The sequence below is a fragment of the Lutzomyia longipalpis genome, chromosome 1 (genome assembly GCF_024334085.1).
Source record: "Lutzomyia longipalpis isolate SR_M1_2022 chromosome 1, ASM2433408v1".
NCBI lineage: Eukaryota > Metazoa > Arthropoda > Insecta > Diptera > Psychodidae > Lutzomyia > Lutzomyia longipalpis.
The window spans coordinates 24,888,020-24,910,220 of NC_074707.1; the positions used below are offsets into that span (position 1 = coordinate 24,888,020).

Genomic DNA, 22,201 nt, shown 5'->3' on the forward strand with positions numbered 1-22,201 from the left:
GTGATTTTCCAGCAGATTTTGCACCGGAGGTTTCAGGTCCAGCTTTCCTCGTATTATTCCCGCCATGACGAAATTATATGGAAGTCATGTGAGCAAAAAATGATCGCAATAATTTTTGCTTTTTACATAATTTCCTACGACTGTTTTGCGATTATATCATTTTTTACTGGTTTAAAAAAAAACATCTCAATATTATTGTTTGAAGAAGCTCGGCGCCATGCGCTTTGATGTAATCTCAGAGCGGGGTTTGTGACTTTGACACTGATCTAATACTGTCCGTAAATTCAAATTAACTTCAAGTTTCGATGGGCTCATTAATTTTATGGGCTTCTTGGTGATGAAGGGCTAATGAAGAGCATTAAGGTTGAGGAAAATGTGCTTGAAAAAGATTTGTGAAATTTCTGATGCAACAACCTTCGGTTTTGAAAGAAAAATGATGATCAAGGCTATCAAGAGGATCATCTAAATCCGACCTTTATGTGATTATATTTTTTTAAGAAAGAATTAAATTTCTGGAGGATGAATAATCCTTGATACTTTAAAGAACAAAATCTGTATAAATTTTACATCTAGTATATGCAGTAAACTTCAATTCCTTCAAATGTTAAATTCAATTATTCCAATGATCTTTTAAATTTGTCTTTAAAGTAAAGCAATGATTTGAAGAAAAAGCTTCAAATAAAAAAAATCAATTTCTCCAATTAAGAACAATATGAGAATTGAATATAATTTCTCTTAGCACATGCTTTTCTGCTTAGATTTATTTTTACAATATCCCTAAAAATATATAATATTACCATTAAATTAGATTCAAGTGATATGGTGGTATTTTCGTATCAATGAATTCCAAAACTTTCTGGTTATCAACCAAGGTTTCTATTCATAGAACCAAGAGGCGGGACTATTTGGCGTTATGTCGTCGAGGAAACTGTTGCAGTAGGGCATTGCGCAGTTGTTTTGGATTACAATTAGATTGATGCTCAAAGTTCATGAGATTGCATCAATTCGATGGCAAAGCTTCTTTAGTGCACATGCAGTAGTAGATTTTCTATATACTAAAATAATATTTGTGGTCCCAAAAGTTCTCGAAAGCTCCACGATGTGCGTAATGCCAAAGGGAGACGCCGAGATAGAGAAATCACTCAAGTGGAAAAGAGTTTCATTATCAAATTGTACAAATTGGCGGTAAGTGGAAAAAAATCTCAGAGATAGCTCCATACACTCACTCAACATCATAATTATTTACATCATTTCATGTGGTAAACAGATTGTAGTTAGCTTATAATTTGTTCTCTCAAATTTTTATGCACATAGAACAAATAAAAATGAAGAGTAATCTCATCCGCACAAAAATGAGCTTAGTAACTAATTTTTTTCTCAGCTGAACGCACGTTTTTCGGGTATTCTTTGGTGATCCGGCTTGGAGCACATGGTGTAATTGTTCAGTCTATTTGCATGGCCCAGGAACGTGGTGTGCATTTTTCCAAAGTGAGTTTGTAATCACATGAAAAAAAAGTGCTGAATTGAAATAATATTCTCTGATATTGACTTCGTCGGCATAATGACGTTAAATATGCGCCTCGATGAACCAGATTAATCTAGAAGTTCGAATGTGGCGTTATCAGAAGAAAGTGATGACCGCGGTCAGAGATTAAAATACATACACTCTTCAAACGAGAGAGTCTTTATTTGAAATATCAAAGACAGTTTGTTGATTGTTAAAATACAGTAAAATTTAATTAAATTCTACATTTCCAACAATTAAATTCAATTTGTAAGTTATTTGAACGCGACCTCTAGCACAGAGTTCCCTTTTTTTTGCTTCCCCTTCATTTAAAGTTTGTGTTTAACATTCATTCTTATTAGTTTCTATCATATTTTTATGCTCATAATTGTGCATAAAAATAAACACTTCCACATTAAATGAATGATATACAAAAATATTCAATAACCCACTAAACTAATAATTTGGAGAAAGCACAATATAAAATGTCTATCACCTCAAGAATTCTGTTTGATATGATAAAGATTTTACGAAAATTGCTGTATGCTTAAAATCAGCTATGCTCATCAATCAATACTGTACCATATTTAATACACTCGCTAATGCTGTGTGACCTTTATGCTTCACCTAAGAGAGAACAGTTTTAATTACTGAATTTTCTTTCCTTATTTTCTAGCACTAGATATTTGCATACGGCTTATGTATCAATTGAATATAATTTTCCTCCATCTCGTTCCTTATTCAAGAGAGAATTTAATTAAGTATTACACTTTGTATTTACACCTTATACAATAACTCATGCATTTTTTTCTTTAAATAACACTCAAAACTACATAGTGTTGCAATCAAGTTATACTGAAAAATAAATTTTCCATCTCTGAATTCCGTTAATAAGTATTTGAAGAGTAAAATGCTCGTATGTTTTTTTTAGAATAAATTTTTAGGCAATTTTTCGCCTTCTTGTGGTTTTCTATCTTTTTTTAAACCTTCAAAAATAATGCAATAGGTTGCATTTTTTTTCAACTAAAGGTTAACTTATTATGCTCAAAAAATCCAATATATAATTTTAAGCATTTTTTAATACAAAAAATAAAGCTTGTAAAGAATGTAAAATCATTTTAATGATACATTTCGAAATTGTTCGAATGAAATTTCTTAATCAATTTGGTAACCTTGTTACAATTACATTTTGTCACATAAAAGTGACTTATATTTGCCATAAAACTTTCACTTGTTTTCTGTAATTTATTTACTTTACATTTATTACCTATAACATTACTGTTTTTTATCGTTTTTATGATTACTTTTTATTTGTATTTTTATAAAATAAAAAGTACAATAAATTGGTTGATGCAGAAGACACACAGATTTATTTCTTTTCCGCAGTTCATTGATCAACCAACAATTGATATATGTACTAAAGAGTTAACCCTTGCACGACTACAAAGTTTTCATTAAAATTAGCTTCTGTTTTATTATTTTGTTTTTATTTATTTTATTCATATTTTGAAATAATTTTCTGTGAAAGATTGTGGCCAAGAAATCTAATAAATATCTGCGAGAAATCAAGAAGTGTTGTCGTGAAAAGATTAATTAAAAGAAAGAATAGTTTCAAATATAATTTCTAGGTTCAGATTTTTTATTCACTTCTTAAGAATCTTCCATCCTTTCAATGAAAAGAAATTATTTGTTTTTTAATTTTTCTTTCAATTAATGAATTTTTATAGTTTTTAAAAAAAAATTTAGAGCTAAAAATCAATTGATTTTTTACTCATATTTAATCGAAAAAAATCTCTGAAGAATACCTCTCCACAATAAAATCACTTCACTAGGAATTGTCATACTTAATACCTAATTCTATATGAAATATATGTAGATATCTAATTAATTAGCAATTTAAATCTCTAATTTGTAAAATAATTCTACGACTAACTAAATCTAAATTTATTGCGGGATAACGATTGATTTCTTTTGACTTGAATTGCATGGGAAATTCTAATCCAGCAGCCAGACTCTCAATGGGATGCGATTAAATGCGGAGTTGATTAACTGCTTAGCTAACTTGGCGATACTCTGAGATGCTGCTGGTCGCATCTCCTGCACTAATTCATGAGCATTGGAATTGAGGAATTGATTTATTGCTTCTCCTGCAAGATAAAAGAAATTTTTGTGAAACCATTGAAGACAATTTGCATGGAATAAACACACAATATTTGTACAACAAATTCGTTGTGTATGTTTGGTGGCATGTTATTGCAAACAACCTTTGCTTATACTTTTTCATACATATCACCCCGAAACTGCCCATTGTTACCAAAATATTGTTCTTGCACATATTTCTTTCAGCAATTAAAGGCAGATTACGTGATAATTGCTTAGAAAATGTTGTATGTCGTAAAAAGAAGATGCCCAAAAGTTGTCATTTTTCAGGGAAATGTTACCATATAGGAGCACTTGGGAGCAACATGCGTTTTCAAATCAAATGTACGAGACCAAAATATTATGGAGACTTTTAACCTATCACAATGGCTGGTGAGTTTAGTCATTGCAAAACACACAAATGCGTGGCCTTAAACTACACATGTTCGAAATCTGAAATTTTTCACCGAACCCTCATGACCTTTGGAGTATTAGCTACTACAACAAATCGTGCGGACTGTTGCCTAGGCGAATTTAATCATTTATGGAAATAACAAAAGAGCAAAACCACGTGAATTATAACTGACCACAATTTTTTGGAAATCACTTTTCATGCGGCATCGCATGGCAAATGCAAGTGCAGAAAATGAGAAAGATTTGCATTTTTTGGCTGTTTTTTAAATGATCAAGGTCTACAACTTTGTATGTTGTGAGAGTGATTAAATTACCACATTTCAATTTATTTCTCTGAATTAAAAGAAAAGACAAGTGAAGAGGTGAAATATTTTTGTTGTAATTTTTTTTTAAAATATTTATAGGAGATTGGCCTAAATTCGCCCTCTAGAATATAAAATTTCTATATTTCTTAAAATTGAATAGAGGAACATTATAAAAACTCTTAGAGGGTGTAACTTAGACCCTCCTCTGAAATCTACATAGAAATTATTAATATATCATTATGAACTCTGAAAAGAAAAATGTTTGTTAAAAATGCAATTTTATGCATCAATTTACAAACTACAAATCATAGAGATTTTTTTTTGAATCATGTTTGTAATTCATTACGAAATCATAGAAGTACAGCTTCAACCTACAAAAAAAAACAGAAAAACCTTCCCGTTTAAGAAAAAAACGTAAACAGGATTTCCCATTTACTGTAAGTAAGAAAATTATTTTTCTGACAAATGTACAAAATTATTAATAATTTCTCAGAGTAATTAGAACACGGATATGTAACTTAAGATTTTCGGATTTTTTTTTAAATTATTAGCAGAACAACGTTTCAGGGATTTCTATCTCCATCCTCAGGTATTAATTTCAAAAATTTTAATTATATTTTCCTCTTTTTCCTCATAACGAACCAATCAGAATTATTCAATTTTTGCCTGAGGAAGGAGACAAAAATCCTAAAAAGGTTATACTGAAATTAAGGAAAATTCGTTAAAGGTCATATTTCGTGTTTTATTTTGCATGGTAATCATTTTAACTGACCAAAAGAGCCCAATAATAATCTTTCAGGTCATATAAAAATTATCCCGTCTCTTTTTTTATTTTAAATTTTGGCGTTAAAGTCTATTGAACGATTAATATGTAAAAGTTACGATCACTTACCCAGTACGTTGCCATTGTTGATATTGTCTTTCACCTTGAAGCGTGCATTCTTCATGTTGAAGTCCAAGAATATCTTATCGATATTCATGTATTTTTCACCATCTCGCTCAACTTCTCGGCCATAGAGTTTCCCAATCGCACTGATGTTCACTGAAAGAGTCCATCATTAAACGTGATAATTGCGCAATGCGACGTCGCGTGGTTACTCACGAAACTCCGTCCAAAATTCTCCACTTGACTGCACTGGAAGGAGAAGAACTCGTCCAATTATCTCGTATTTGCCCCGTGTTTCCACCCGTGGAATCGTAACACTGACATCAATTCGGTATTTCTGGAGGTGCAAGACAACAGATGTGTGAGTGAAAATTCACGATCATGAAGCACAAATGGGTCTCACATTGATATCCGCACGAACATCTTTGATTGTGTAGTTGCTGCCACCTTTCACGAGAATATCCGTGAAAAGGGCTTTCACCTGCACAGCACCAGCATTGTTCTCCATGGCCATTTCTTTGATGTTGAGAGGATCCAATGGGGGTACATCGAGATCTTTCAGCCCATTGACAACGTACGTTCGCAGGTGATTGAAGGAGTTCCGTATGCAACTGTTTAGCTCAGGATCGCTTCGTGAACACGGAAGAATGTATTCAGCTGGATATTGGTAAAGAGGAAAGAAATCATTAGTATCTATGTCAATTGGGTAAGATTAAAGTTGAAAAGCACGTTGATGTTGAAAGAACCGGGTGCAAGAAAATGCAAATTCAGCATATAAATCGCGGTGACAACGGATTGGCTATAAGTGAAAGAGAATGTGAAGAAATGATATGGAGATAATCGATTTACAAAAAAAAAGAGATTTTTTAAAAATTATGTCAAGGATAGGTATGAAGTTATTTTTCCAAAAAAAAAAAACATCGGATGGTATTCGGCTTATCGTTGTGTGCTCGATATTCATGGTTTTGATGAGGCAATGCATTTAAGTCTTCCGTGAGCTTTGAGAACCGGTTTGGATTTTCTTCCTGCTGTAGTCACATCTTGGTGTTTATTGGAACTCTTTTCCAAGCATTTTTCTCCCGAGACTTTTCATTTCTTGCATACATGCTATATTATGTGTATTTCCACATCTTTGGGTAGTCAAGGAGGGCATACAGACAGAGACACATTTTTTTTCATCGCACGGACATACAAATCGGTGAGAAGAATGAGGGATAGAGAGCAAAATATTGACCAGAAAATGATGTGTCGCATGATTCGTGTCTCTGTATCGTGTGGCACGTTAAATTGCATAATTTCATGTGACTTGCTGTCTGCAAACCCCTCAGAGACGAATCGATAAAGAAAACAATCTGAGGAATGCCAACAATTGCGCGACTCACTGTAAACCTCTCAAGCTTCTCAGAAATCTCGCAATTGTGTCGAGCGGATTCTTCGCGGCATCGAAACAGTGGGAAAATCCAGCAAACTCCTCCACCATTTCAAACGCCAATTTCATGCTCATGATTGATTAATTTTTCGATCATAGGAATTATGCCATTTCTCAATTTCACTTTCGTAGCCGCAGAGGAAAGAAAGAATGAAAAAGAAACACACACACTCCGTAAAAAAAACAATTAAAGAGTGAATGAAATTCCCACTGTAGAATGCAATTGGGTGGCAATTGAGCGAAAAATTCGCCTCTAATTCAATTGGCAGACATGCCATCTCCTTTTTGCGTTCCATTACATACAAATGCGCCACTTTACCGTCGTGCGATCAATGATATTTGAACATTGCAACACGCCAGACTCACTTTATTGTGGCACAGTGTCTGCAACACCATGTAAACATCACGGTGTGCAAGTTCCTCGCCGTGCCATGTGGTTGTGGGCAAGACAATTCGCAAAGAGGTGGTCAGTTGCAAAAATGAAATGTGGAAAAATCAGTTAACACCAATTTCTTGAAATATTGCAATATATCGGGAAGTGCAAAGGAAATACGCGAGTTGAGAGCTTTTAAAATCATAGAAAATTAATAAACCATTAATCCGCTTAGTTAGTCGGCCCATTTTATAGAGAGACTTGTAAGAAAAATGTATTTATTGCCTAAACAAAATTGTGGGCTGCAAAATTGCTAAATAACTATAACACATATTTCTTTAATCAAAGCTCTAAGTAGATTTAGGATTAGGGTTTAGAGTTCTAAGAAATTTAGGTGAAGTTATAATTTCAAGTAAAATTAATCTAAATTTTATTTATTCTAGTTTTTTCTTCAATAGAAAAAAATCTAGAGATTGGCATTTATATAATACACAACAACATTTATTTTAAACGTGTAGCAAATTTAATAAATATAGACATAAGTTATCACAAAGTGTCTGTCACGCAATGATGAAACTAAATAAAAACTTTAAATGTACATTTTGTTGGAACTTAAGTTCAGGGACTGCGTGAGCTCAACTTAATACTTATCCAAAATATTGACTTTTACCTAATAAAAAAATACAAAATAAATAAATTTAGTTCAGTTGAACGTGTGTGCTTACATAAAACAAGCAGTCAGTAATTCATTGAAGGTTCATTCATAACCAGATGCTATATAATATTTTAATAGGTTGAACTAATGATTCTTCGCTAATAGGAAATATTCATTAAGCAACATAAGCATGAAATTAGAAGATTTACAAGATGTTGAAATTTTTTTAGCGATACCTAATCGAATTGTATTAATTACAGTAAATAATAAGAATACGTTTATAGTAAGTTCACTTACATATCGGTTCATGGTCAATCTGTCTAGCCGTTGGTTTTTCTATAAAACCATGTATTAAACAAATTAGATAAGTCTTGCAATATCCAAGACTTTCTACGTCAAAAACATAATCAAGGTGCATTGACTTTTGCGACTTTTGCTAAACTGGCTTAAATACATGATTTTTTTTTAAATCTGGTTATATTTTATTATACTTAATTCTTTTTTGTAAATTAGAAATATTCTAAACATTAAAAACCTTAATCTAAGATTGTTAATTAAAAAAACTTTAATCAAAAAGTCCTGATCCTGACTTTCAGGACGATAAAATAGATCTATCGCTGATATTGTACCTGAACTTCAAACTGCTTTGCAAAGTAAGTATTGTGTATCTAGGTTTAAATAATAATTATGTTCTTGGCATTTATCTCGATGAACAAATTAATATGTAACCGGTATGATCGTAGAACTTGAACGAATACAGATCTCGACATGAATTCTTTTATAAGCGGTCGTTGATATTGGCACGAGACAAGTGTTATTCATTGTCAAGCCTTTCTCTTCAACATGCTTTCGGGTTCAATCTTAGCATAATTCCTCAAGGTCAGACGTCAAAAGTTTTAGGACCTTTAATGGCGTATAATTGGTTAATATATAGATTTGTAGATTCTTTTATCAAGAAGCATCTACATGTGTTTTTTTTTAGCCTCATTAAGCGCATAAATGACCTATATTTTGTACCACAGGGTAGTGACGTGATTTATGTGGTTTATGGGTATTACATTGTCTGTACTTTTTCATCTATAGTTTTGCTTTGAACCTCCTAGCCCACAACACTGTACGTTCATTGTGCATTTAGTGGATTAAGTACACGACACTTGGGTATTGCCCAGTACACCATCAGGTACTACAGCCATTCTTATATAATCGAAAAATTGCCGTGTGCCACTTTTGCCCAAGCAGCTACTTGAGGAATGGATTAGATAACAGAGAGCACTTTATTAATTGCAGTTATTTTTCTTTTTTTTCTCACTGCTTTTTCGGCACTTGGGACATCTCTTGTCTCGTGATCAACAAAACGAAGAAAAACACGTTTTTTTCGCGCCAGATTTGCCGAAATTGTGCGTGCACATGAATGGAGGATGAACCTCCAAGTATCCGGTTTTGCGATGGATATATATAGCAGGTACATACATACATATGTACGTTGAGAAAATTTTCACAAAAGATCTTCGAGGTGGATTGCACGGGCGGCGTTGTGAAAAGCCCCACAAGATTGGTCGATGAAGAAAGAGCCTTTCAAAGGGGGGTAATGTCAAGTCGTGCCTCCTATATATTGTATATTCTCATCTCTTTAGCCGTGATATACCCGTTGATGTAGAAAATGAGATTGGTTGGTATAGAGAGGAGTTGAAAATGAAATGCGCTACATAGGAGAACCATTATGCAATTTCTCGACGCTCGGTAATAGCAGCTAAGCTCAATTTCGATTTCAAACATCAATTTCACATACGAATTCACCTGAGTGTGTGTGTGTGATGAAATGAGAGAGAAATTAATTTAATGAATGTATTAAAGCTACAATGTGTGTAAGTATGCCATTATAAATTATGATACACTTTTGCTATAGGTGAACCATAAAGAAATTAGGTCATAAAGTCTCTGGTGATCGCAAGGATTGTCGCACTTGCGGGGTGGAATAGTGATGTTGTCCAGAGATGATCTACTTACGGGTCTGCTGTTCTCCGTGCACTTGAGCAATTACAACAGCCACAAAGACTAAGATATGATGCATTGCCACCATTTTTAGTGCTAATTTCCTTCTTGATTTCTTCAAATTCCTCTCCAGCAGAGCACCAGAGCTGAGGATGAAAGTGTATTTTTTTTTCTCAAAGTGAACACTGCCTCACGCGTGAAATCCTTTGTTTCGGACGGTAGTTTGAAATAGATAAAAATTATTGCTTCTTGTGACTCACAACAGCCTATAAATTTTCAAAGTGTCCGTTGTATAACGAATCTTACATTGCATAAGAATATTTCTTTTTAACTTTACAAATGCCCAACTTTTTGAAAAGGAATGAAGCAATTCTGCTGTGTTCTTTTCACAAAAATTTCTTACATTCACTTTCTAAGCACTTGGATTTTAGGGCACTCAATTGCAGTTGGAAGTTTTCCTTGAAACACCACAAAAATATAAATTTTCTTTTTAACACAAAATTTTGCAGGATGATTTTCACTTTCACAGAAATTTTGTAATTTCAATCCTTCTTCCTCAATCCAATTTTGCAGGATTCAGCTTCGAAGTGATTTCCTGATGTACAAGTTCTAACTAGATGCAAGTGGATTATTTAGAGAGAGAGGAGGGAGTATCTTAGGAGCACATAAGGAAATGAATTGCGCGCGCGTCTTGCTATTTGTATAGCACTGTTCAAAGTAAGCGACTCATACAAATGGTCCGAACTTTTATATGTCAGACGCTTCGGATGGCGGTGGGGTCGTGCTTTTGATACACACACAACGTCAACTCAGGTAAGCTTTGATGTCGAAGAGTCTGCCACAGACGGCGGTAAATTTTTATTGGACTCCACATTTATTTGGATAGTATACAATATTTTTTCCCATAACACGGTGGGCTCTGTCCTCTAGAAATCATTTCGTTCTTGCCCCTCAATCATTTTCAAATTGTGGATTATGGAAGCAAAAAATATCCTCTGGGAAGGCTCTTTCTTAAAAGTATTTATTCTATACACACTCTACCTCCTGGGTAGGAGTCAGAGGTGGGGGTTCTTGTTTACGTACTCACCAATTTTTGCACAATTGCGCGCTACTATAGCTTTGGCTTGGATAGTAACAGCAAAAGTACCAAGTTCATGAGGCTACGTCACTTCTTTTAGTGTCACGGACGTCTTCAGTCTTACTTTTTTTCACATGCAAGAACCAAAAAAAAAGGTGGTTTACTGATTTAGATTAACTTGCCAAGCGAGACGCGTGCAAAGAATTCTGCACGAGCTGCAAGAGGTGTGCGTGCATTTTTAAGGACCATCTTTGGTTTGGCACAGAAACCATTGCGGCTTACATAAATGGGGAAAATTCCATTCATCACCATTCACTGTGTACCCTTGACACTGTACCTTGTGTATTGCACAGTATAAATTTCACTGTATTTCGTGTATTTTCTTGGACGTTACCTATAATTTTCCCATGTTCATTTCTATTGTGTGAACAGTGATTCCAAAGTGATTCTTCCGATATGTTGTGTAAGAATTTGTTTGACAACGTACGCATAAATACACATTTTACTATTTTACCGGGTATATGCGAAGGTGTGTTTACCGTTTTTTTTTCTTTGCCAAATTAATTGCAAAGAAATGACGCACATTTGCATTCCTCCATAAATTATCAATAGAGATGGATAAGATTATTGAAAGTATCTATATATATGTAGGTACATAGAAGTCTCAACAAATGTCCAATTTCATCGCAGTGATACACTTGCAGTTAATCACGAACGTCGAGGTGAGTAAGGTAATTTGGTAGTTGATCCAGAAGTTTTGAAATTTGTAAATCTTTATCAGATATTACATACATATATGTATGTATCTTTAAAAAACTTACAAGCTTTTCAAGATAACTTTTGTAAACTTGATATTTTTTTTCATTTTTTATCAAGAGATGAGTAAAATATTTACAGGTTATTTCTCTATTAAAATATTTAAAATTTAAACACCAAAATTCGTTTAATTGCGAGAAATTTTTCTTGAATAATTTACTGTCATTTATACCAAAAATAGATTAAATTTAACGTTAATAAACTGATCTTATATAATTGTTATTAAATTAATGATTTCAATCAATTGAAAATCACTGGGATCAAAGATTGAAAGTTTGATTGTGAGTTTTTAATTAAACAGTTCATGAAAACTTTTCAGCTATATAAAAACTTATCAATGAATTTACGTTTATAAGAAACAAGAATTTTTAAAAATTAGCCAACCTTATATCTACCTATGTAATTCCAAAAGACACGATTTCCTAATTTTTAAGAGATACATAATTTTTTTTTCAAAACTTTCAAAACAACCGACGGATAACGCTTTTTCTAACTGATATTTTGTATTTTCCTACCGTATTTCTCTCTATTTGAGGAAACTTTTATATTTATAAAGTCATCAGGAAAGTCATAATTATCATTTCATGAGAATGATTTAACATTTTTCATGCAAACTTATCATGCTGCAAAAAGTTTGTTTCCAGTTTATGTACGTCATTGGCAAATTGGTAAATTGTAAAATTTAATTATACCCTTTTCGGCATAATATTCTCTTGAGCAACAAATCATCAAATACCCGGAGACTTCGGGCAAAAGACCTATCATTTCGAATTATTTGATTCCCAAGTTCTATCTTTATTGCTTTCGTCAAAATATTTCATTTCTATATAAAAAAAAACAACTTTATTGGTTTATTACCTTCTCGCTCCTCGAAAGATCAAAGTCTTTTGTGCAAAAAGACCCAGAGAATTCTTTTTTCTGAGGCACGTGTATTAAGATAAATCGAAGTTCCTTGTTTATTAAATGTGCGCCATAACAAAATAGAGAGATTTGGGAGAGAGAAAAAATGATTGAAGAGTTATTTTTCAAACACATGCCGTGATTCTCAGACACATGCCGAGCAAACACGGGTGATACAATAAATTTGCTAAAATGTCATTTACCACAATTAAAATTCGTATAACAACGCAGCATAGTTTGACATCGGTGTGATGAACTCAAGGACGGGTTTAAAGAAATTACACAAGTTTACCTGACTACAATGATGAGGAGGCAACAATCAAGATCATTTGTCAATTCCATTTTGGATTAATAAAATTATTAAGAGCACTGATTGGCAATTTTTGTACATTTATTTTTATTTTTCAAGATTCAAGCATCGATCAAATGTTTTGCAGATTTTTTTTCATGTCTACTTAACAAAATATTAAACAAAATCCCCGAAATAATTAATTGCCGAAAAGCAATTAAAGAATTTTGCAGAGAAAAATTACACTCATTTATTGTAAAATGAGTATAATTATTATCAGGGTTATTGGGTTTTTCTCCATTCTTCCAAAAATATACTCTTAATCTCTCAATAAGGTACAAAAAATCCTTAAAACTACAAACATACATATATATATAGTACTATATCAACCACAGCTTAATTGGCATCCTGGAGAATACACTATTCCACAGAGTTATAAATATTTTAGCAAGTCCATTCTCAAGATCACTCCTCAGCTCAGCAATAATCTCATTGGCGTTCTGATTGAGAAATAGATTCAGTGATGCACCAAGAATTTGGTTCCCATTGAAGAGATTATCCAAGTGGATCTTCATGCCACCAACCAAAAATGTTACTTTCATTTCGTCAATCTGAATCACTTCCTGCAACAAATAAAGTAAAAAAAAAACCATAAATTCCCACATGAAGAAATAAATATATGGAATAAATCGCTTCTTTGATCATTAATTGTGGTTATAAGCAAAGGTGTTAAATGTCCGTTACGGTATGAAAACACTGATTTTTGCACACATTATTAATTTCGCGATCACGCTCTTGCTTTTGCCTACACTGTGGCCAAACTACGGGTATATAAAATGAAATTGAAAGTTGATTTTTCAACGAACCTCAGGGAGTTTCTTAATGCTAAACTTCGTAACGACGTTCGATTTTACATCTTTAAGAGCCATCTTCACATCCCCATTTCCAACAAGGGGTAGTAGCAGGACATTTCCTTTGAGATTGTATGTTGCATTTATTCGCAGCAGAGGTAATTCCAAGTCAAAGTCAAGGGATTTGTCATCGAAATTGAGTAAAGCTCGACGAACTGTTCCATTCGATGGTCCGCGAACCAGAAGATCTTTAAAACCACCAGCAAGGGTTAGACTGCCCATTCCCTTGGATATCTGAACATTAGGGATTCTTAGTGGTTCAAATGGTTCAATCCCTACTTCAGGAACACCTGCAAAAAAATAAATAAAAATTTTATTAAATAGTTAATTCAAATTTTTCCAAAAAAATTGTTTTTAACAATTTGACAAAAAGGTTTTTGTCAAAAATAAAAATTAATGTCGTTACAGGAAGAATGAAGTGAGAAATACTTTCGCCTATAAAATAATTAAATTATTTTACTGATGCAACACTGATGAATAAATAAAGAATTTATAATTAATTTTAGGTAAAAATATTTTTTTGAATTAATAGAGGACAAAAAATGCCACTGAATTATTTTATTTTCGAATAAACAGAAATAAAATCTTATAATAAATAATTTCTCTTCACTTTTACTTTACTTGAAATAAAAAAAATGTTTTTCTCATTAAAATCAAAATGAAGAAATAATTGATTAAAGAAATTGCAAATATCGATCATTGAGGTTGCGGTGGCAATAATAAAAGTAAAGAAAAAAAAAACTCAGAGAAATTCTTTTTCCTCCAAGAATTTCACTCTATATTGTTGAGAAAGTTTAAATCACCCAAAAATTGCTCAATATGATTGCAATCACAGGTAAATTGTCATGTGCATCTCGATGTACGTGGCCATTTCGCAATAAATTTGCGAAATGTATTCTCTCAGGAGAGTGATTGTGGCGATTGTGTGCACATTAGATTCTTTCGCCTCACCTTTTGCCAACGCTGTGAACATTCCCTCAAACATTTTCTTGAAGCAGCCGTCGCGGTTGGGATTCTCTCTGGGGCAGGTGAGTAGCCAATCAGCTGAAAAATAAAAGTAGAATATGATTACAAAACGATCAACAACCGGTCAACAGCCCACCCAATTATATCCACCAGTTTTTATTAGAAATTGCGCGAACTTATGCCTTATAATTTATCACGGGCTTTATGAACGGTAAAGCGTGATGGATAGCTCTTAAATAACTTAGAATGAATAAAATATAATGATTGGAAAACCTTTATTTTATTCAAAATTTGACTCCTTTTGTATTTTATATTTTATAAAAAAAAACCAGTAAAAATGAAGAGAATTTGATATCTTTACAAAAACCTTTTTCTTTATCATTCTGCAATTTTATCAATTTATTGCAAATTCTCAATGGTTCTGACTCATAGGAAACTTTCATTTAAAATAACTTTGGATAATTTCATTTTAAATGTAAAAAAAAATGTTCAAGAAGTGAGAGAAAAAAGTGAGAAGACCTTCTTTCACACTCACAAACCCTCTCGTTATACAATCTGCCATCGTCTGTTTGCTCAGGGAAATTTCTTCACAATGTGATTTCGAAGCACATTGATCATTGATGAAGTTTGTACTTTCTACTTCAAGAAGATTTTTGTATTTGATCTCATTTTTTTTTCTTCATACAAGCTCATTTCTTGGTGAACATTTTACGATTTTCTGACCACTAATATGTACCTTGCGATTAGTCTATATATTGTACGAGACGGCCTTGCAGTGGCAACAAAATATAACGTCTAATTGGTGCACTTTTTGCGCAATATACTCACGTTTCTCTTTGAGTTGCCGCACATCGCCCCCGAAAGCACCTCCAAGTCCGCCCAAGAGCACAAGGAGGGATGTCAAAGCACTTATATTTTGCTTTATGCAACGGAATTGCATGTTTGTCGTATTGTCCTCGATGAGGTGCACTGCAATTTCCTTTTATATTTCACTTTTTTGCAAAAAAATAAAACTTCACTAGTGTTGGATAATGTTATGTTGCAAATGCTATTGGCTGCAGTGCATTTGGACTCGCAGAGTGTATCGTCTAGCTCGGTGCACGGCTTAGCTGCGAATGCCTCGTGCGATTTGCTGGTGGTTACTCAAAAAGCTGGTCATCGGCTTCTTCTCCCGCCAATCTATCACACGTGAGGTGTTCAATGTTGGTTACACCGCTATATAATACGTAATTTATAAAGTGAATGCTCCACCTCAACACCCTTCAGCCATTCTTCATCTTATGATGATCACACAACAATTGAATTAGTCAACCGTAAGTGTCGCACGTTTTGAGAAAGAAAAAAAAGAGGAACAAGAGAGAGAATTAGTTGTATTTTCAATGTCGGTTACCGTTTCATTTCTCTCAGACCTTTCTTCTATGTACGGAATATGTGCACGAGTTTATAGCAAAATCGACCGGAAGCCGGGAAACGAGTCTCCATGAGAGTGAAAGTGGCAAATAGGCGGAGTGTCGTTTTCCTCGAAGTAAAAAAAACTATGCTAATTTCTTAAAATGCTTTATATCCATAAATCCATTTTAAAAAAAATCACTAGCAACGCCAAAATTAGAGCTGGGCTTTTGGGCAAAAACCTCTTTATGTTTTTATTTTATTGAAAGTAAATTAAGAAATCATAATCCCAGCACGTATAACAAAAAAAATGTCTGTAAAATTACTCAGGCAGAAGTTTGTCAATGCTGTACAATTCAAAGATTTTTCCAGTAATCTTCCCAATGATTTTCGCCATAGCACCTTGGATGGCAGGACGCATTTCACCGATGATTAGCCTCCAATTGTCGTTGATAAATTTATTCATGACAGTTCCAAGCTCGTTATCTCCATCAAAAGCCCACGTTGCATCGCTGATCGTGAAATCAACTGATAGATCTTGTATACTAAAGTGTTCCTTATTGTCCTTTCCCATGATCCTTTCACAGTGAAGTGTAGCTGTTGTCTCTACTTCGGCTACATAAATAAAGAATTGGGAATAAAGATTTTTTTATATTAAGAGGAATCATAATTATTCCTTTATCTAACCGTATCATTTATGAAAAGATATTTTTTGGTTCAAAAGAAATCTCACAGCCCTTAAAATACAAACAACAAAAACTGTGTCAATTCAACATCTATATAATAAAGAAAGGATTTCGTGTCTGTACAGCTATACAAATCTACACCGTTTGACCGATCGTGATGAAATTTGGTACAGAGACTCCTTATATCAGGCGCTTTCGAATGGCCGTATTCATTTTCCCCCCAAAGCCCCCCTTCAGGTAGCCCCCATATAAAAGTCATGCATTTTTTGCAAATTTTTGAATTTCGCGCCCGAAATGTTGTATGAAAATGATTTCTTCTCTTTGCAATTTTTTTTCTTTTGGGTTTGATGAGAGCTCTCCATCTTCTTCTCTTTCTCTTCTATATAATAAAGAAAGGATTTCGTGTCTGTACAGCTATACAAATCTACACCGTTTGACCGATCGTGATGAAATTTGGTACAGAGACTCCTTATATCAGGCGCTTTCGAATGGCCGTATTCATTTTCCTCCCAAAGCCCCCCTTCAGGTAGCCCCCATATAAAAGTCATGCATTTTTTGCAAATTTTTGAATTTCGCGCCCGAAATGTTGTATGAAAATGATTTCTTCTCTTTGCAAATTTTTTCTTTTGGGATCGATAAGTGGCCCAAATCTGCCTTTAAACCATCATAATTTATTTTCTCTCTGAAATTTGCGCGAAGCGCAACAAATCCCCGCGAAGCGGGGCGAGGTAAATTGGAGCGAAGCGACAATTTACCTCGTTATTTTATAAAAGAAGCTCAATAAAAAATTCTGTCATAATATTACCTTCATCTTTACTAAAAAGCTCCACAATAGCTATTGAAATTTTAATATAGTTATGCTGTGATTATTTATGAAGGATTATGTGAGGTTTATGCATATTTTATTGAGCGTTTCTTATATGCGAATTAAATGAAGAGGGTAATTAAACAATTTAATTGCTTTCTTTTTGCAGAATACCATATTTTTGCTTTTTCTTTTAAAATTATCGTCTCGTTGAAGGAAATAACGAATCATTCCTGATTTGTTTCTTGATGTAACAATCACAAACTATTATTTACCTTTAACAAAACAAACTCTTCTATGATTGTTTTCATATTCAATTGTATTTTTTTTATTCTACTTTTTGTCAGCTTGCGATAATTATGTTAAATTTTCTTGAATGTAAAATTTTTATGGAGAAGATTTAAGCACTTTATGTCATTATGCTCAATTATTTTGAGATTCGAGGTCAAATTAGGGCATATGTCAATTGATACTCACTGTAGTTTCCATAACTAACACCCTTTCCTTGTAGTGGCAACATAAGGATGTGTCCTGAAATGCGATAATTGGCCGTCATATAGAGCTCTGGAAACATCATTCTGAGTTGAAAGTAATTCCTCTTCAAATCAATTTTCACGCTCTGCAGCTCAAAGTCCGAAAGTCCATGAATTTTGATATTAGTGTAGGTGGAATTAAGGTTAATTGGTCCTTGATCTTGGGAGAAGGATACTTTGGGAAGATGGAGTGGATTGCACGGAGGTAGGGAGAGTTGAGGGATGCCTCTGGAGAGACGAGGTTTAAGTAGTAGAATCGAACGACGAACGCACTCATTCAAGTGTTCTGGCTGTAGATTGCGATTGCAGACTTTAATGTATTTCGCTGAGAGAGATATCCAATTAATGTGATGAATTGCAACTTTTTGTAAACCACATTATGTCACTCACGGATCTCGTTTGTGTGCACAGCTACACTAAATGCCTGGGTAATGGCAAGAACTATAAAAAATGAATACTTTGCCATAATTTCCTAAATGATTTTTCTATTACAGAAAAAAGGGAGTCAATTAATTAATACGATAGGGATCAACGATGAAATTGCACTGATGACCAATGTCGAACTAAAGCATTTATGTTGCATTTTTTCCGTGGCATTTAAACCTAATTTTGCTAAGTGGCATTTTTTTGCTTATTTACTTTTTGTACAATTGACCTATTTATGCTTGTTTTATATCAAACTTATTATGCCTGCTCGAGAATTTTGCATATCATTACCATCAATACCGTCAATTGGTTTCCATTAATAATTAATTTAAAAAAAAATTAATTATTTTCATTTATAAAGTAGGAGGGCTCAAAGATAAGCTCATTCGGACTTCAGAGTTCCAAGATGGGTTTTAGAACTAATTGCACAATTTTGTGGTTTTTAATTTTTCACTTTGACGATGGACTTTCCAAAGTTTTCCCTGGGAAATGTCCACAACCCTACTCAAATGATAAGTATATAAGCGCCAATGATATCTATCGCAATTGGTATGTTCTAGCTTTGTTACCTGAACTGGAGGATGGCGAATCACTATTCAAGCACACTTATTGCTGGATTACTAATAAAGAAACAGCCCTAACATATGGATGTAAATACCTAGCTATGGTTTACAAAACCACGAAATGTTCCCGGTATCTGTTTAAATTCTGTCTAGATGATCGTGATATCCAATCTCGTGAGTATACGATGAACATAATGGATAAGGATCTATCCCTAAGTGCTCGGCATACGTACTTTGCTTGCCAAGATCAAACAAAATGGACTCACTGGTATTTCAAGCGTGTCCGTGAATCCCAAAATATCATACAAGGAGAGGATTTTATATTCTTCTGGGGATGCAGAAATATTGACAATGTGACCCACAACGAAGGAGCTTTTATCTTCACAGGAGGAATTAATTCTGAACCAAAACGAACAGCTGAACGACTCTGGAATAAATATCTCAATTTCACAAAATCCAATTCCTCAGACATTATCATCACAGAGAATTTCTTCAGTCACCCCTGTTTGGATAATTTTCAGTGTGAACAAGAAAATCCATCATGCAACTTTATCCTGTCTGCAATGAGTGATGTACATAGTGTACCCCTCATGGTACCAACGAAGAAAATATCATCAAAATCAAGTTCCGAAAAAACAATTTTTTTCTCAATTTTGGGTCTATTAATTGGAATGGGAATTCTGTATAAGATTATAGCTTGGCGATATTTCAGGAGTCGCATGAATATTGCACCTCAGTGAAAATAAATAAAATTAAAAAAGTCATTTTTTCTTCATAACCATTAATTGGCTTATATATGGCGTTCATTTTTTTATTAAATGAAATTAAAATATATGTGTAGGTACTTAGTCCTGAGAGGACAAAAATCTCAAAGAAATAAAACCATAAAAAAACATAAAAAAATATTCATTCTTAATTCTTAAATTTATTTACATGGTGCCTTATCATGAAAAAAAATTAATAACAATTTTCTTTAAGGGAACAATTGGCTTCTTGTATACCTACTGAGAATTTTGTTGGATGTCCTCTTAAAATGCTTTTCGAGGGCTTTTTCAATCAAAGGAATAATGTCTCTACTCACAACTTCAAAGTTCTGATTGATGGTATCATTGATGATATCCCCAAGTGTTTTATCGCCACCAAAGAGATTCTCAAGGTACATTGAACCCTTACCCACTTTAATTTTAATTTGTAGCTTTTTGAGGATAATATGGTCATTTCCACTAATTTCCCTTGGCTCCAAAATCATTGTAACATCTGCCGTGGATCGGGCTGTGGGTGGAAGTATTCAAAATTAAAATTCATCTCATAACGAATAAGATCATTTTCTCTTTAAAGAACTTACTGAAGTTCCCTGTGAATTTTCCAGCACCCTTAATAGGAAGTAGCAGAACACGACCATCGATTGAATACCTCCCCTTTGTGTACAAATGTGGCAGCACGAGCTGCAGTTTGTAGTGCTGCCCATATTCAATCACCCTAGAGCGCGTTTGAGTGCGATTAATGAATCCGTGTGAATTGAGAAGTAATTAATAGAAAATTCTACTCACTCTATTTGCTTTATATGAAAATTCGATGCGCCGTACGATTGAATGTCTTTGGCGGTAATCGTTAGCCCATTCTGTGTATTACTTCCGGCAACAAGCAAATCTCCCAGGTCAATTGGTTCGAGTCGGGGTATATCGAGTTCAGGTATTCCCTCAGCAAGTTTCGGTCGGAGCTGCTCTATGCTCCTAATCATGCATTGTGGGAGATCGGGATCAGATTGCTTGCAAATCTGAAGGTAGTCGGCTGAAAGAAAAAAAATTCCCACGAATATAGAATCACGATAACAGTAAAAAAATGCAATGTTTTTACTTACGAACTTCCTCAGCTACAACTATATAGATGTAGAATAAAATTGAGACGCACAAGCGCAGCATAATTTACCTAGAATTTTTTTTAAGAGAAATAATGACATTATGATTAATTTTCAAGCTATCAAGTGAAAAAAATTCCATGGCATTGAGTACTTTTTTTTTGTCCATCACCACGATACACTTCACAGATGGAAGTATGAGTTAATATATAGACAGTTTTATAAGAGTTCTCAAATGTTACAAATGTAATTTTTTTTGATTACCTATTTAATTACTTTCTTAAAGATGTATCATAAAGAATAAAATACGAATATTAATAAATTGCAATTCGACATTGTACTCTAATCTAAAACTACTCTGAGCTCATATAAAAAAAATGTATATAACATTAAAAATTACATAATGCTTAGCAATAAAAATGAATAAAATAAGATTAAAGCTTCTCTGAATGCAAAAAACTTTCTGGGGGAGCGCCTTATGATGAACTTGGTGAAAATTTCGCAATTTTGTGGATTTTCAGGTTCTGCCCTTAGTTGATTTGTGGAAAAAAAATTAGAACAGATCATGGTCAAATCAAGTTTTATGGGACTCTAGCCGGTTGAATTTTCAGCTAGTGGCAAACCGGAAAATGTCGCAACGTATAAGTTTGAATTTAAGTACTTTTTTGCAAGCATGTTCTTCGCACTAGCCACGGTGCTACAATTAACTTAGACCTACATACTATTTCATATTAATATCCCCTCATGCTCAAGAATTAGCACCACCGTCCATGCACTGTCTTGTGCACTGTCATTAACAACATAATTATTTTGCATAATGATCGCTTCACACACTGCAACTATTTTTTGTGGTGTGGCACTAACGGATTAAAAGCGTGAGAGGAAATTAAACGTAAAGGGTAAGTTTTTTATTCTGCGGGGGATTTTCCATAAAACTTTAAATTGGTAATTTTTTTAATAGACAAATAGCTAATCAAAGCAAAGTCACACGATTGAATATAGAGATGACAGAGATTATTTAGCAACGTCGTTCATGCAAGAAAAATGAATTGTTTTGACGATCTTGGCAGCTTCTAATTAAATTTGTAACTTACACTCTTATTGAGTTAAAAAAAAATAACACAACACTGTATTTGTGATAGAAACGCGTCAATTTTAGATACAATCTCTCTCGCGAGATTTTTCCACCTTAATCCTCAGATGATTTTTCTCGCAGTGTCTTTTGGCGATGACTGAGCGGCTAGAATCTCGGAACTGTTCTTTTATACCGGCAGGTAAGTTGTG

The 22,201-nt window shown here is 33.7% G+C and overlaps 2 protein-coding genes across 3 annotated transcripts; both read right to left on the reverse strand.

The window, feature by feature from the left end:
- Positions 1 to 1,666: 1,666 nt before the first annotated feature.
- Positions 1,667 to 10,420, reverse strand: LOC129797685 (protein takeout-like). Of its 2 annotated transcripts, XM_055840490.1 has the most exons (6): positions 9,958 to 10,388; positions 9,713 to 9,843; positions 5,652 to 5,905; positions 5,465 to 5,585; positions 5,255 to 5,404; positions 1,667 to 3,651 (listed from the first exon to the last, which is right to left on the reverse strand). In XM_055840490.1, the coding sequence occupies exons 1-6, from the start codon at positions 10,008 to 10,010 to the stop codon at positions 3,500 to 3,502; spliced, it is 861 nt and encodes a 286-aa protein (XP_055696465.1). In that variant the 5' UTR covers positions 10,011 to 10,388; the 3' UTR covers positions 1,667 to 3,499. The 2 variants fall into 2 exon arrangements, with proteins under 2 accessions (XP_055696465.1, XP_055696466.1); XM_055840491.1 differs by having other exon boundaries at positions 9,713 to 10,420.
- Positions 10,421 to 13,029: 2,609 nt separating this feature from the next.
- On the reverse strand, positions 13,030 to 22,183 carry LOC129796516 (uncharacterized). The gene is made up of 9 exons (XM_055838843.1): positions 22,012 to 22,183; positions 20,921 to 20,988; positions 20,610 to 20,850; positions 20,405 to 20,538; positions 20,039 to 20,331; positions 15,486 to 15,636; positions 14,643 to 14,735; positions 13,647 to 13,981; positions 13,030 to 13,403 (listed from the first exon to the last, which is right to left on the reverse strand). The coding sequence occupies exons 2-9, from the start codon at positions 20,979 to 20,981 to the stop codon at positions 13,161 to 13,163; spliced, it is 1,551 nt and encodes a 516-aa protein (XP_055694818.1). The 5' UTR covers positions 20,982 to 20,988; positions 22,012 to 22,183; the 3' UTR covers positions 13,030 to 13,160.
- Positions 22,184 to 22,201: the final 18 nt, after the last annotated feature.

Excerpts from the sequence above, each read along its gene's own strand:
- LOC129797685 (XM_055840490.1), bottom strand. The coding sequence starts at position 10,010 with ATGCAATGTAAGATTCGTTATACAACGGACACTTTGAAAATTTATAGG. Across the intron at positions 5,405-5,464 it reads AGAATTTTGGACGGAGTTTC|TGAACATCAGTGCGATTGGG; the intron begins GTGAGTAACCAC and ends GGACTCTTTCAG. Across the intron at positions 3,652-5,254 it reads CAACAATGGCAACGTACTGG|GAGAAGCAATAAATCAATTC; the intron begins GTAAGTGATCGT and ends TTTATCTTGCAG.
- LOC129796516 (XM_055838843.1), bottom strand. The coding sequence starts at position 20,981 with ATGCTGCGCTTGTGCGTCTCAATTTTATTCTACATCTATATAGTTGTA. Across the intron at positions 20,332-20,404 it reads AAAATTCACAGGGAACTTCA|CCCGATCCACGGCAGATGTT; the intron begins GTAAGTTCTTTA and ends TTCCACCCACAG. Across the intron at positions 13,982-14,642 it reads GTTCACAGCGTTGGCAAAAG|GTGTTCCTGAAGTAGGGATT; the intron begins GTGAGGCGAAAG and ends ATTTTTTTGCAG.